The sequence below is a fragment of the Zootoca vivipara genome, chromosome 4 (assembly GCF_965207765.1).
Source record: "Zootoca vivipara chromosome 4, rZooViv2.hap1.1, whole genome shotgun sequence".
NCBI lineage: Eukaryota > Metazoa > Chordata > Lepidosauria > Squamata > Lacertidae > Zootoca > Zootoca vivipara.
The window spans coordinates 97,485,657-97,501,119 of record NC_142587.1 but is presented as its reverse complement, the minus strand read 5'-3'; the positions used below and the strand labels follow the sequence as shown (position 1 = coordinate 97,501,119).

At 47.3% G+C, this 15,463-nt stretch overlaps 1 protein-coding gene across 4 annotated transcripts in view; it reads left to right on the top strand.

The window, feature by feature from the left end:
- The window catches only part of FAM168A (family with sequence similarity 168 member A), a 149,992-nt gene that overhangs the window by 119,127 nt on the left and 15,402 nt on the right, over positions 1-15,463 (top strand). For 2 of the 4 annotated variants that reach the window (XM_060273942.2, XM_060273941.2), the window contains exons 4-5: positions 3,041-3,121; positions 12,541-12,666. In XM_060273942.2, the coding sequence (XP_060129925.2) occupies positions 3,041-3,121; positions 12,541-12,666 (207 nt within the window). The remainder of the gene's footprint in view (positions 1-3,040; positions 3,122-12,540; positions 12,667-15,463) is intronic. The other 2 variants (XM_060273943.2, XM_088668861.1) reach the window with 1 other exon arrangement.

Genomic DNA, 15,463 nt, shown 5'->3' with positions numbered 1-15,463 from the left:
ATACAGAGTATGACAACACTGCTGAACAGAGGCGGTGGCGGGGGGATCCTTTCGGGAGGGGGGGTGCTTTTGGGAGAGAGTGGGTCTGGCCCCCCACAAGGTCTGAGGGACAGGGGACCTGAAAAAGTTTGCTGACCCCTGGTTTAAATCAACTAACAATCACCAAAATAGGATGCGTCCTAAAAAAAGAAGAGTATTAGGTATCAAGGCCAGGTAGAGAGTGTTCCTGAAACCTTTCTTTGGAAGGAGTCCTGGGCAGCAGACAACAAGCAATGAAAATATTAAAAGGAAAAAGAAAACTTTAATGCATCTTTAAAAAGCAATCCCAATACTGAATGCAGAGTGGGGAAGATCTCTGCTATGAGGCTTGCTGAGAGTGAAAGCTCTTCAGCTGGCACTGAAAAGACAACAGAGATGACACCTGTCTAATATTCAAGGGGAGGAGATATTAGGTGCCATGACACTAAAGACCAAATTCCCACATTGTTTGGAGCGGACCTCCGTTGTTTGCTGGAGGCCCTCACTTGCAGAGCACAGTGATCTACTGGGTGTATAAGAGGTGAGCTGATCTTCCATGGTCCCAAGCAGTCTAGGGCAGGCGTCCCCAAACTTCGGCCCTCCAGATGTTTTGGACTACAATTCCCATCATCCCTGACCACTGGTCCTCTTAGCTAGGGATCATGGAAGTTGTAGGCCAAAACATCTGGAGGGCTGCAGTTTGGGGATGCCTGGTCTAGGGCTTTGGCTGTTCCAGCTGCAGCTCTCCTGTGGATTCAGCTCACGGCCGTTTCAGCTGTGCCGCTTCCCCCCCCCCCCCGGGCAGTTGTCACCCAGCCCTATCAAGGGTGGCAAACCATGTCCTAAGGCCCTGCGCAACTGAGCTTCACTTTCACTGGGGGCGGGCCTTGGGACGTTGCGGTGGCGTCAGGGACGGAACCCTCGGAGGGAAAGCTCTCACGCCACTGCGGTAACATCTAAAGGGCACTTTTGTTATGAAATGCTTAGAGGCAAGGGAGATGGATGTGATGTGTAGTAAAAAGACAGCAGTGAATTAGTCATCGTGGCAGTGCCTTTGCCTTTCCTTTAAAGAAGAGAAGCAGCAAAAAGAACCGCCCCCCCCCCGATCCACAGTCGAGAGCTTCGCATGAGAAGCCAAGTGTGGATTTCTTCCTTTGACTTGGCTGTGTCCTCATTAGAATTCTGTGTGCCGTTGCTGGTTCTATAAATAACACTCAAAGAGACGTTTGATTGCCAGAATCCTGTGCACCCCACAGCCTCCTCAATGGCATGGGCTTTACATACTATTAGCGAATCCTTGGCATCGCCGGCATTAACTGCAACCATTTTTAATTAACCTGATTTAGTAGCAGAATTGCAACGCTGATGAAAATGAGAGGTTGGAACAAATACTTATTTATTCCAGCACAGTGGTAATGACTGTTGAAATAGATGGTTCTAATTAACTTCAAGGAGGAGGCTTCATAAATTTATAAAGGGGAGGGGGGAAAAACCCAGGCATGTCCCATAGCTACTCAGATGCCCATGCAGTTGGGTAGAAGAGGGGCACTTCCTGCAAGCACTTCTGAGGGGCGGGTGATTGCTTTCCTAGTTGTCCAGTGGCTACATTTTAATAGGTCTTGGGGTTTGTCTACTCACCTGAAAAGTGCATTGGTTATCGGTCAAGAAAAACTGCTGGCGGACTGGGCACTTTGAAGAGCATCGCCTGTCCCTCTACAATATGCCCCTTTTGCTGCTTCCACCTTTCAGGGGAGCAGAACCAGGAGAGCCACACTAGTTCAGCATTGGGACTGAAAACATCTGGCTCAGGGGTCAGCAAACGTTTTCAGCAGGGGGCTGGTCCACTGTCCTTCAGACCTTGGGGGGGGCCGGACTATATTGGGGGGGGGGGATAATGAACAAATTCTTATGCCCAACAAATAACCCAGAGGTGCATTTTAAATAAAAGGACACATTCTACTTGTGTAAAAACACGCCGATTCCCAGACTGTTCGCGGCCGGATTTAGAAGGTGATTGGGCCGGATCCGGCCCCCGGGCCTTAGTTTGCCTACCCATGATCTGGCTGCTAAGGATAAGTGGTGATGGGGGGATGTTCTGGCAGCAGGGAGAAGAGTTCATTGTAACTTCTTCTTCTTCTTCTTCTTCTTCTTCTTCTTCTTCTTCTTCTTCTTCTTCTTCTTCTTCTTCTTCTTCTTTTCCTCCTCCTCCTCCTCCTCCTCCTCCTCCTCCTCCTCCTCCTCCTCCTCCTCCTCCTCCTCCTCCTCCTCCTCCCTCTCTCTCTCTCTCTCCCCCCCCCCCAAACCCTCCAACATCCTTTGCCTTTGAGGGCTTTAGCAGCAGTTATGGCTGGAATATTTAGTAAACTGGGGAAGGGACCCTGAAGAACAACGCCCCCCCCCCCCAAGCATGGTTGAATACTATCAGCATCACTTGGGTTTCTGGATTCCTTCGGGCCAAAAAATTATATGTAAAGTGTATTATTGCTGTTTTCCTGTATCTATTGATGTTTCTTAAATCACAGGAGTGAGGGGTGGGGTTTTTTTTTTGGAGGGGGGAATCATAATGAGGACCATTGTGTGTGTCTGTTGGTGAGGGGGTTAGGAAAAATGGGGTAGTTAATACTTTCCCCCTCTGCTCAGTCCTAATGAAAATCCCCTTTTCACAGCTGCTATTTCTCCCTAGGAGAAAAATTCACCATTCTGATTTTGTTATCATGAACCGCTTGTGAGAACTATGAGGGTTGAAAAGATGTATACAGGTATAATGAAATAAATAAAAAATCCTCATTTTTTGCACACGGAGTATTTTAGAAACCGGGGGCAATTGTCAGGTAAGGGGCTATTTGTATGTCTTTATGTTTAATTGCCTTTTGGAGAAAGCAAGGAGGTGGTGCAGAATCTGAGTCCCTGGCTGGTTCTCCTGCTGACCTTTTATTGCTTTTAATCGCTGCATTCTCTCTCACTGCACAGATATTTGCTGTTTGACTTTCCCCCAGCTAAAGTACCTCATCTCTCTTCTCAGGTTATCCTGCTGGATATCCCACGGCTGCCCCCACCTACAACCCAAATATGTATCCGACCACCAGCCCTGGCTATGCCCCAGGTAAACAAAGCTTTCTATTTTTCTGTTAGCCACATTTGACGGTATGTACTTCCGTGTTTGTAAGCCACATGTTGTGGCTCTTGTGTCTGTGTGTTTTTCATCAGATCTTTCATTCAGCACCATTTACAGACCTGCCATTATCAACATGTCTTTTTTTACAAAATGGAACATTTAGCAGGCCGCTATGAAGTCTGTTGCCAGGTGCTTTCTCAGTAAGAACTGCATGCACTATGCAGGTTGACCAAGTATACATGCCAATGCTGCCTTGTTTCTTCAATTGCTGGTCGATTGTATTCTGAAAATGGGAAGCAGAAATGGACAAAAGATAGATACAGTGGTGCCTCGCTAGACGAAATTAATTCGTTCCACGGGTCAATTTGTGTAACGAATTTTTCGTCTAGCGAGTCCCAGTTTCCCATAGGAATGCATTGAAACTTAATCAATGTGTTCCTATAGGCTCTGGGGGACTGGCAGCGGCATGCAACGGGGCTTCGGAGAAGGTCTCCGAAGCCCCGTCCGATATCGGCTGTGTACAAGGCGGCAGGGGGAGAAGCTCTCTTCTCCCAGCCACCACCTTGCCTGCCTCCCCCAACACGGAGCGCAACTTCGGAGGTCTCCAAAGTTGCACTCCGTGCCAGCTGTGCGCGGCGGGGGCAGGGGAAGACCTCCCGCCGCCGCCTCTCGCCAGCCTCCGCGGACACGGAACGCAACTTCGGAGGTCTCTGAAGTTGCGCTCTGTGTCTGTGGTGCAGGGCGAGAGGCGGGGGCGGGTCCCGCCGCCGCCTCTCGCCTGCCTCCGCCGACATGGAACGCAACTTTGGACACCTCCGAAGTTGCGTTCTGTGTCGGGAGAGGCGGCGGGAGGTCCCCCGCCCCCGCCGCGCACAGCTGGCACGGAGCGCAACTTTGGAGACCTCCGAAGTTGCGCTCCGTGTTGGGGGAGGCAGGCAAGGTGGTGGCTGGGAGAAGAGAGCTTCTCCCCCCGCCGCCTTGTACACAGCCGACATCGGACGGGGCTTCGGAGTCCTTCTCCGAAGCCCCGTTGCATGCCGCTGCCAGTCCCCCAGAGCCTATAGGAACGCATTGCGCCTATAGGAACGCATTGAGCCAAGGGGAAGACAGGCAGGGGCAGCCGCACCACTGCGTTTTGGCTCCGCCCCCCCTGGCAAAGGAAGATTAGCTGTCAGCTTCCCTCGCTGACAGCTGATCTTCCTTTGCCGCTTTCTATGGCCGCGCTTCGTAAGACGAAGCGGCGGCCATAGAAAATTTTGTCATCTTACGAATGCCTCGCGCAAAGCAAAACTCTTTCGTCTAGCGAGTTTTTCGTTGTGCGAGGCATTCGTAAAGCGAGGCACCACTGTAGATAGATAATCTTTATTGTCATTGTCCCATACAGAACAACGATATTGCAGTTGAGAAGTGCCATAATTTGGTGGTGGTTCAGTGTAGACAGCCAGATAGACCAATGGTTTGGGTCAGTACAAGGCAGCTTCCTTAGTTCCATGATCTAGCTTCCATTGATGTGGGGGGTCTACCCCCCAAAAAAGGAGTTTAAGAAAGGGTAAAGATTGGGAACCACCGACACTAAGCTTTAAATTACAGAGGTCCGGAAATATGTTGTTGCCTGCATTATTCTTGCACATTCCATCATTCCTACAACCTTACTGATAAGTCAGGTGAACTGAATTACTCAAAATGTATTCTGATTTGAAGCTATATACAGTAACATTTTTTTTTAAAAAAAAACTTCATTTGGCCCATTTGCGTATGAGAACTTTCTAAAAGGTGAGCGCCTTTCCTCCTGCAAAGGTGCGTTTTAAAAGGGAGATCGAGATTTTCAGGGAAATCACCTAATCTCACCTTCTGGGATTCTGAAACATTTAAATCTCTTTACATTTTCTTCTTTATTATATGGGGTTTTTGTTTCCTATATTTCTGTGCTTGCTGGAAAGAGATGCAAAGCAATTCATACAATATTGATCAAACAAACTTAACATGAGCCTGACTGTCAGGAAATCTTGTTCTAACCTTTTAGCCCAGGGGCCCAAAATGTGTGTGTCAGGAACTTTGCAGGCAGAAGGAATGTTTGATAAAATTGCTTATATTTTAATAAAAGATGGGTAAAGAATCCTTCCACCTCCAGCAGCTCCCTTAATTAAAACCTAATAATGTATCTGTTCCTCACTAGGTTTCTTGTTTTCTGTGGAGGGTTTTTTTTTTGGGGGGGTGGGGGTGGTATCTGCTTTGCGATTTCCATATAAGTGAAGTTGTACATTTAATTTCCACAGGGGCCAGTTCCTCCTAGATCCATTTCGATTAATAACACAGCAGATGATAATGCAGGTCACCCATTATATCAGCTCCCACCCAGAAGAGATGTTTGCTAAACTCCAACCACAAAATTGGCTGCGATTAGCTTGAGATTTCCTTCTCTCTCCATTGCACGTGCTCCCCCCTATTTGATACTGCATCAAGATGCTTGCTTTGAAGGGATGCACTGAGACCTTTGGCTTGTTGCTGCCTTTCTTCAGGCAAGGCCACCATAGTAAGCGCAGGGCACAAGCCAAGTAGTCTCCATCCCTGACATAATAATAATAATAATAATAATAATAATAATAATAATAATAATTTATTTATACCCCATCCATCTGGCTGGGTTCCCCCGCATCTTCCAGGAACCTCCTTGTTTGCTTCCTGCATTTCTGATACAGTCTTCAGTCTGCAAACCATGCTGGTATCCCCCCCCCCACCCATGCTGGTATTTTTTTTTCCCTACCAGCGTTGTAAGATTTTTCTTTTGAGGCAGGCACTTGGGGCCAGAATTAAGCTTTTAATTGGGGGTGAGGATTTGTGACATGTTGTGCTTAGCGTGGTGTTTATATATTTGTATTGCACCCTAAGCCCTAAGGAAGGAATATACCCAAAGTTGAAATAAATTGGCTTATTTGAACTTCTGTCAAGGGCTGTTAGGGCTTGGGGAGGAACATGCTTGTCTAGAGTTAACTCATTAAAAATACCTTTGCCTGGTCCTCGTTTGACTCCTGGTGAGCAGTTCCATCTGTGATTGATGTGGAGCTTCCACAATTGAATGCGATTTACCTGAAATCGGTGCTTTACTAGAATCTCGAAGGCCCCTTGATGCTTCTTTAGAGGCATTCATTAACTTTATTTATTAATTTGTTGCCTTTATATCCCACCTTTTCTCCAAGGAGTTCAAGGTGGCAGACATGGTCCTGCCCCCTCACTTAATCCCCTCAACAACCTGTCACGGCTAAAAATTGGCTGCTGTTTCTTTAATGCTAAAAGAACTAAGTCAGCATGAGTCAGCGGCCTACAATGACTCATGCAACTTTTCACTTAATTGTACCTGTATATATAGAATGGTCAATGTTAGTGGTTGGTAGTTGGGTTGATTGGTTGGTTGAAGGGTAAAAAGCTGGTTGCGTTTGATGTGTTGGTCGTGGTTGGAGAAGTTTTTGTTTTTGCAATAAAAGCAGCATTCTGCAAAGTACTCTTTTTCAAGGACTCTTTGTGCCAACTAGGGTCCGAGGATCAGGCAAAGAAGGCAAAGGAGGTCAGAACATTTGTTTTTTCCAAACCACCGACAACCCTGTTAGGTAGGATAGACTGAGAGGAAGCGACTGGCCCAAGGTCATCCAGCAAGCTTCATGGCCAAGTGGCAATTTGAACCCTGGTCTCTCCCAGCTCCAAATCTGACACTCTAACCACTACGCCACAATGACTCTGAATTTACACATAAAGGTAAAGGTAAAGGACCCTGACCATTAGGTTCAGTCGCAAATGACTCTGGGGTTGCCCGCTCATCTCATTCTATAGGCCAAGGGAGCCGGCGTTTGTCTGCAGACAGTTTTTCCAGGTCATGTGGCCAGCATGGCTAAGCCGCTTCTGGCGAACCAGAGCAGCACACGGAAACGCCGTTTACCTTCCCGCCAGAGCGATACCTATTATCTACTTGCACTTTGACGTGCTTTCGAACTGCTAGGTTGGCAGGAGCAGGGACCGAACAACAGGAGCTAACCCTGTTGTGGGGATTCGAACCGCCGACCTTCTGATCAGCAAGCCCAAGAGGCTCAGTGGTTTAGACCACAACGCTACCCGCGTCCCTTCCTGTTCCACCAGCATTTCTTGCTAAAACTGGGCTGCCAGTTGTCTTGTGGCTATTCAGCTCCACCTTCCAAACCAGCCATCAGCTCAACTGCTGTGATGTCCTGGAATGTTATTTCTTACAGCTAAGAGGACATTATCAGCAAGTTGTGAGAAACGAGGGCAGTGGAAGAGCAGTTTGTCTGGAGAAAACCTTCACTCGGGGTTTAGGGGGATGACGTTACAGGTTTTGGACAGATAAAGGAGCTTTGAATATGGGGGGACTATAATGAGGTGGGGGGAAATGATATTTGAGTGTGGGTGGCTGAATTTCATATATTGATTTTTAACTAGCCAGCCAAAATCTTTGTCTGCAGGTCTCTAGTGGTGTATATCTCTATTTCATTCTCCTTGCTATGTATAAACAAAGGCAGTTGCCTTACACGGGACTATTTAAAGAAAGCCATGCATGAAATAACTTCTTCCCCAACTGTTCTACATTTCAGACTTTTTGCTCTATTGAATTTCAGCTAAGTAGTATTTTATTGGTGTCTCAAGCTTGTTCAGTTTTGGCAAGCGAGTCACTTGAAGGTCAGGCAGGGCTTTATTTCCTTGAAGGAACTGTTGTGATGTTGAGATACTCAACGCCTTTGCAAGAGATCTAGCTGCCATTTTGCCAGCCTGGCCCCTGTCTTCTGCTGTGTTGGGAATACTGAGATTGGGGAACTCACTCCAGAGTCTAGAGTTGCGAATGGATGGGTGGAGGCATCGGAAATGAGTTGGTGGGCTAGGCATAGCAGTGAATCAGGATTTTTGGGGTGGGGAGGGAAGCAAAAGAGAAGGGCTGTGGGATGGGAGATGTTACAAGGCTCTGATGTGTGTGGCTTCAAGCAGTCTTCCCCCACTTTGACAGCCTCCAATTGCCGCCAGCCCCAGCCAGCACGGCCAGCACTCAGGGATGATGGGAGTTGTAGTCCAAAAGAACCTGGAGCAGGGCACCAGGTTGAGGAAGGTTGACCAAGAGCAGAGATGGGTAACCTGCGGCCCACCAGGTGTTCATTTATTAGTTAAATTTATACACCGCCCTTCATCCAAATATCTCAGGGCAGTTCACAGAATAAAATACGAAATAAAAATGTTGTTGGACTACAATTCCCATCATCCCTAGCCACTCTGATAGGAGCTGGAAACTGACAGCGTCCAGAGGGCCACAGGTCCCATCATCCCTGGCTAAGGGGACAAAGGGGTTGGCCAGAGAGGAGGAACTGTTTAAAAGTAAAGGGGCCCCTGACCATTAGGTCCAGTCGTGACCGACTCTGGGGTTGCGCGCTCATCTCGCATTATTGGCCGAGGGAGCCGGCGTATAGCTTCCAGGTCATGTGGCTAGCATGACTAAGCCGCTTCTGGCGAACCAGGCGGAAATGCCATTTACCTTCCCGCTGTAGCGGTACCTATTTATCTACTTGCACTTTGACATGCTTCCGAACTGCTAGGTTGGCAGGAGCTGGGACTGAGCAATGGGAGCTCACCCTGTTGTGGGTATTCGAACCGCCGACCTTCTGATCGGCAAGCCCTAGGCTCTGTGGTTTAACCCACAGCGCCACTGTTTAGCAGGGAATAATTTTTCCCCAGCCACTCTGGGCTGCTCCCAACAGACTATTAAAACATGATGAAACATCAAACGTTACAAACTTCCCCAAACAGGGCTACCTTCAGATGTCTTTTAAAAATAGGATAGCTCCTTATTTCCTTGACATCTGATGGGAAGGCGTTCCACAGGGCGGGTGCCACCACCGAGAAGGCCCTCTGTCTAGTTCCCTGTAACCTCACTTCTCGCAATGAGGGAACCGCTAGAAGGCCCTCGGTGCTGGATCTCAGTGTCCGGGCAGAACGATGGGGGTGGAGACGCTCCTTCAGGTCTACTGGGCCGATGCCATTTAGGGCTTTGAAGGTCAGAACCAACACTTTGAATTGTGATCGGAAACGTACTGGGAGCCAATGCAGATCTCTCAGGACCGGTGTTATGTGGTCCCAGCGGCCGCTCCCAGTCAACCCAGATCTGTTAATGTGGCCCATTCTATCAAAACGGGCTGTTTTCTTCTAGGAATTCAGACAAGTTAGTAAATGAAACTCGGCCACTTTCTGCTATGCTATACTCTGCGGCTGCATTTCCTGTACTCTTAGTGTTCCCCTTCCCTGCTTGATGTGAACTATTACCTTCCCCTAAAAGAAGCACCGTCTCTGGACCTTCACCAGGTATCCCCCACCTTCAGAAATCAGGTGGTCAGGGATTGGGCCTTCTCTCTGGTGGCCCCTCCCCATTTGTGAAATACCCTCCCTGGAGAGCCTATGAGACTCACTTTAATGACAGAGTGCCAGGTTGAAACATTTTTTTAAAAAAATCTGCCGAGCATTTGATGGATGATTTGTTTTGTTACTACAGTGTGGTGGAGTCTCCTTCTTTGGAGGTCTTTAAGCAGAGGCTTGACAGCCATATGTCAAGAATGCTTTGATGGTGTTTCCTGCTTGGCAGGGGGTTGGACTGGATGGCCCTTGTGGTCTCTTCCAACTCTATGATTCTATACTCATCTGCTCAGTTTTAATGTAGGATTTAACCGGTGGGGGAGAATTTTATTTTTGATGTTTCATTCATTTTTATTCTTTGCAAGCCATGCTGAAGTCTTTAAAAAAAAACCACAAAACTGGAAGGCAGCACATAAATTTTAAGTAGAATGAAATGCGATGAATTCATATTTCTGATGACTGCTGTTCACAAAGGGCAGCTTCACACATGCACGTTTGTTGCACGACAGGAGCTGCAAAAGCAAGTGATAACTTCCATTTGCGAATGGGCAGTCCCAGTAGATACACATAGGAGACACATAGGATTTACACGTCGCCTCAGATACCATCATTTCCAGCAGGCTCAGCTGAGCAGCCAGTCATGAAATGATGGGCATGCAAACTGCATGATCAAACCACAGTCCTGAAGCAAAAGCTCCTCGTGTTTTTCAGTGTATGGGAGGTAGTTTTGCCGCGGAGGATAGCTGGCTGAAAACAAGACTGGGAGGGCATTCGAGTCTTTGCTTTGTGCATGAAAGGAAAGCACAGCCAGTCAGAAAATTGAAAACAAAACAAACACACACCCTAGTGGATGAATACACCAGTGCTTGAATTGCACTCCAGGGAAGCCTACAGCCAAGGAGAACATTGTATGCAACAACAACAACAGCAACAACAAAAAGGTGGCATTTGCACAAGCAACATCCTGACCACAATCACAGTACTGATGGATGTGCTTCCAGTGGGGAGGCTTGCATTTTCCAGACAGGTAATGTGGCACATGCTGTGCTGGGAAAATGTTATAACCCTTCCCTAGGAACATTGCTCAGGACCAGCATCTGAGCTATGTTCATGTTCACTGCAAAACACTAATGTTTCAAGATGGTTCTCAGAAGCCAGGGCCATACTTCCTCCCCACTATATTTTTCCCTCCGTCTGTCTTCAAGCACAGCCTTGAGAAGAGCTCAAAAAGCTTTGCCGACAATAGAGATCAAACCTGTGAAAAGCCAGCTTTCGCTTATGTCTGCCTAAGTGAACGAAGGAGCACTCCCTACTCCCTTCCGCATCTCGTGAGCCCATCTTCTCAGAGCTGCCCACCTTGTCTCTTAACCTCCTGTTTCTCCTCCTGTTTCTCGCACCCTTGTTGCATCTCCCTACCATGCCCTTAGTGAAAAGCCCAGAGACCATTAGCAAATCCACTACTGTTGGGGAACACAGAGGGATGGGAGGAGGTACGTAGAAATAAATAGGGCATTTCTCCAGAATTGCACTGTGCATTACTGCTTCAAAGGGGATGGGCGCGCCATCATTCAAGTAGCAGTTTAGAAAGATGGGAGAAGAGAGACGAGAAGGATCTGGAAGGGTGGCGGCGCGGAACATCGCTTTACAGGCACTTCTTGGTTGTTTCTGTAAAATGGTGAGTTATTCACCCATTTCCGACCACGACATTGATAAATATTCTTATGCCAAGTATGAAGCTTCCTTTTGCAAAATCATACCATTGGCCCATCAGTGCTTCAAGCGGGTGGCGCTGTGGCCTAATCCACTGAGCCTAGGGCTTGCCGATCGGAAGGCTGGTGGTTCAAATCCACGTGACGGGGTGAGCTCCCATTGCTTGGTCCCAGCTCTTGCCCACCTAGCAGTTTGAAAGCATGTCAAGTGCAAGTAGATAAATAGGTAAACGGCGTTTCCGTGCACTGCTCTGGTTCACCAGAAGCGGCTTAGTTATGCTGGCCACATGACCCGGAAGCTGTCTGCGGACAAATGCCGTCTCCCTCGGCCTATAGAGCGAGATGAGCGCTGCAACCCCAGAGTCGTCCGCGACTGGACCTAATGGTCAGGGATACCTTTACCTTTTATGCTTCAAGCCAGAAGTGGACCACATTTTTTTTCCTGTTGGGGGGTGGGGATGGACACATAGCAGCAGGGGACCAGGCTGGAGTCAAAAGTGGATGAGGTATCTATTTCTTTCTGGCTCCTCTGGCTCCTCTTCCTCCTCTCTTTCTGCTTTCCTTTTTCTCCCTTCTGCTACCACCTCCCCCCCTGTTGTCCCGCCCCTTGCCACCCTCGTGAGATTAGCCCAAGGGCGGCATGTATACCCCGGGGACCACAGGTTGCCCACCTGTGCTTTCAGCGGAGATGGCGACACCCAAAACTGGCACCATCACGTCGTAGGCCTTGCTGCTTCTCCTCCGTGTTCCCAGTGCCTGCAGGAGAGGCAATGGATGGCCCCCTTCCATGTCAGGATAGGAATTCTTGTGATGGATAGAAGCAGAGAAAAAGAGAGCGAGAAAAGTGGGGGGCTGCAAGTGCGGAGGAAAAGAATAGTGTGAAGGTGGGCGAGGAAGAAACTGACCTGCCCCCCCCACTCAACCATCTCTTCCTTTTCTCAGTGTCCACTTTTGCAAAATATTCTGGATCTTCCTCTTCCCACCACAGGCAATTTGAGCCAGCATCCTAGTTTCAGATCCTCACTTCTCAGACAGCCCCAAATCAGCCACAACCTTTAATCGATGCCTCAGGCAACTGCTTATAACAATCACCTGCCGTGTAAGAGAAAATTATTTTGAACCAATCTCTCAGAACAGGTTCAGCTGTCCCTTTATATGCCTTATGTCGCTGCAGTGAAGGGGAAGGCTGAAAAAGTGTTTTGTTTTTTGTTTTTTACAATGGATGCTTGCACCTTCTTCATTGTGATTGCCCCCTCACTGTTTGTCCCATTTGTAACATCTTCTCTTCTGTCTTCACTCAAGCTACACTTCTGATGAAACAGGCCTGGCCTCAGACATCAACCTCTTGTGCCACTGAGGGTACCTTTCACCTCCCAGTGGACACTGGGACCGAGAACAGAACTTACCAAGCATCAGCAGCAGCATTCAGTAAATAGAACTTTATACTTCTGGGGATTTTTTTTTCCTGGTGGTTTTTTCCTTATCTCTTTCTGTGTGTGTGCGTTAGGGCGATGACTTTTTTACAACCTCATTTCCCTGTATCATAATTTGATGAGCTTTCATTAAAGATTAGATACTTTCAAAGAGATTTGATTTTAAAAAACCTCACGCACAAAATGATTTAAAAAAATTATTTATCAGTTTTTTGACCATTTTTGAAGTCACTGTAAGCAGATATAAAATTGAACCCAAGCTTTAGAGTCACATATATACAACATTATATAGGGTCATCGAACACACAAGTAAGCTTTTTTTAGCTGCAGTAACAGTATAGACACCACTAGAGGACGATGTTTTGCTACCTCTCCTGTAGGTTCTTTTCCCAGCATGTCCGGCAGGGTCTGCTGGCTGAGTTTTGAGGTCCCAAAAAGGGGCTTTTACCTTGCGCAGGTGTGACATTGTATACCCTATGTTGCTAAGAACACTCCCCATTGTGGAATGTGGTGTTCTGTCCAAATTTGATACAAAATATATATAGAATTGTTAATACAATTTTATGAAATTGTAAAACGGCATACAAAAATTTTTAAAACGGTTTGTGCGTGACCTTTTTAAATATTTCAATGGAATATACCTCATTTTAGTCATTAATAGGCAAAAATTCATCCATTTGTGCTGCAGGAAATAATTTTTGAGAAAAAAATATGAAAAAGTCATCACCCTAGATGCGTCTGTGTTTCTTTCTTGATTTGGGAGGGGATTGTATTGCCTGCTTTGCATTTGTTGTTGTTGTTATTATTATTATTATCATTATCATCATCATCATTATTTTTGCAATTAGAGTTGCCAGGTCAGGAGCAGCCCAGAACTCTGAGTTTTCAGGGCTCAAGCCTAGCGAGAGCTCCCAGGTCACAGCATGCTAAAAATCAGAAAACGCAATACAGTTATCAAGCCACCTCCTCCCATTTTGGCGACAGGAATTTGGACGGCATTTACCTTCCCATCGTGCGCTGCTCTGGTTCGCCAGAAGCGGCTTAGTCATGCTAGCTGCATGACCCGGAAGCTGTACGTCGGCTCCCTCGGCCAGTAAAGTGAGATGAGCGCCGCAACCCCAGAGTCGTCCGCAACTGGACCTAATGGTCAGGGGTCCCTTTACCTTTAGCTTAAGAGAAACTTGCCAGACTGGATTTGCCCCCTACATTCCAGGCAGTTTTATTAACTGGATTTGCAAGTGAAAAGGCAATTGGAAACCTTTCCCCATCTCCTTCCTCCTCCTGCAGAAGAATATTTGAGGTCATTTTGGGAGAGTCAAAATGGCTTCAAGATTGTTCTGTTCATGGGTCTGCCATGTGAGGGCACCCCAATTTTTTACAGCACAGTATTGCTGTGATTCAGATCCCATAATGGTTTGCCTGTGGCGAGATCCATGTGGTGCTCTGTCCTATGAGGAATGCAACATGGATTCTGTTTTGCAGGCATTGCACATTCAGTTTAGGGTTGCCAGGCAATAGTGGTATTGAAGCTCAATGGATCTTCTTCTTCTTCTTCTTCTTCTTCTTCTTCTTCTTCTTCTTCTTCTTCTTCTTCTTCTTCTTCTTCTTCTTCTTCTTCTTCTTTTCCTCCTCCTCCTCCTCCTCCTCCTCCCCCTCCGCCGCCTCCTCCTCCTCCTCCTCTTCTTCTTCTTCTTCTTCTTCTTCTTCTTCTTCTTCTTCTTCTTCTTCTTCTTCTTCTTCTTCTTCTTCTTCTTCTTCTATCATTCTTCTTCTTCTTCTTCGATCACTCGTAGTTGAGTAAGATTGTCTTCCATAAACACGGTTTTAACAATGAGTCCGTAAGTGACTGGAGGCCAATCCACACTACCTTCCGCAGTGGGGACATTGGTTTCCGGGCAGGAGTTGAACACAGTGTGGATTTGCCAAGTGTGCCTTCCTCTTAGCACATTTCTCCCTTGTATCCTGAGTTTTGAGTGTCTTCAAAGCCCATGACACCTTTGGAAAAGGCTGTTCTCCAATTGGAGCGCTCGCAGGCCAGCGTTTCCCAATTGCTGGTATTTATACTACATTTTTTTTATTACCGACCTGATAAGCCTAAACTGGCTCCCATCCAGATAGCTTTTAGCTATGCTTGGAAATTTGGTTGACCAATGCAACCTTATAGGTCTTTCTCTCCCCCCCCCCAATCCACAAAACCCCATTGCTTGCTAATTATTCTCTGTGCGATAACCTTCCTGTGGTTTTGTGTTGACGTCCCAGATTGCTCTTTTCAGGCAAGGTTGCCGCTTTCTATTTTTCTGCATGTTTGCAAAGAGCAAGTCCTTCTGTTTTTAATAGGAGCCGAGCAGATGCAACGCTTCTGTCAATAATGCAAATGGGTCTGTAGAGAGAGCAGAGGTGCATACAAAGCTATCGGAGAAATCTCTGCTAGGCTAAGGTGACCTTTGGTGGTACAGGACAGCCTAGTCTCTGCAAGGAGTTCAGAGATCTCCCTTCCCTACTCGCTCAGCTTGCTTTCAACTCTCCCCTGCCACTTTGACCCTGTTCAGCAGGTGTGGCTGCTTAAAGCCGAGTCCTTTGTCTAAAGGGGGCTCCTGTTCATTTCAGATGTGAAGGAGAGAATAAGGCCGGCCTGGTGCTGTGTGTTTGCTTTGCTTGCAGGCTAAGGCAGACCAATTAACGACTCTGCTTGCAGCCTCCTCCTGCCAAGTCTGTGTGCCTGGAAACATAAGTGTTGGAAGGGTGCCTGTTTTTAATCACACAGAGTCTGCCGCCGACAAAACCCGAGTCCT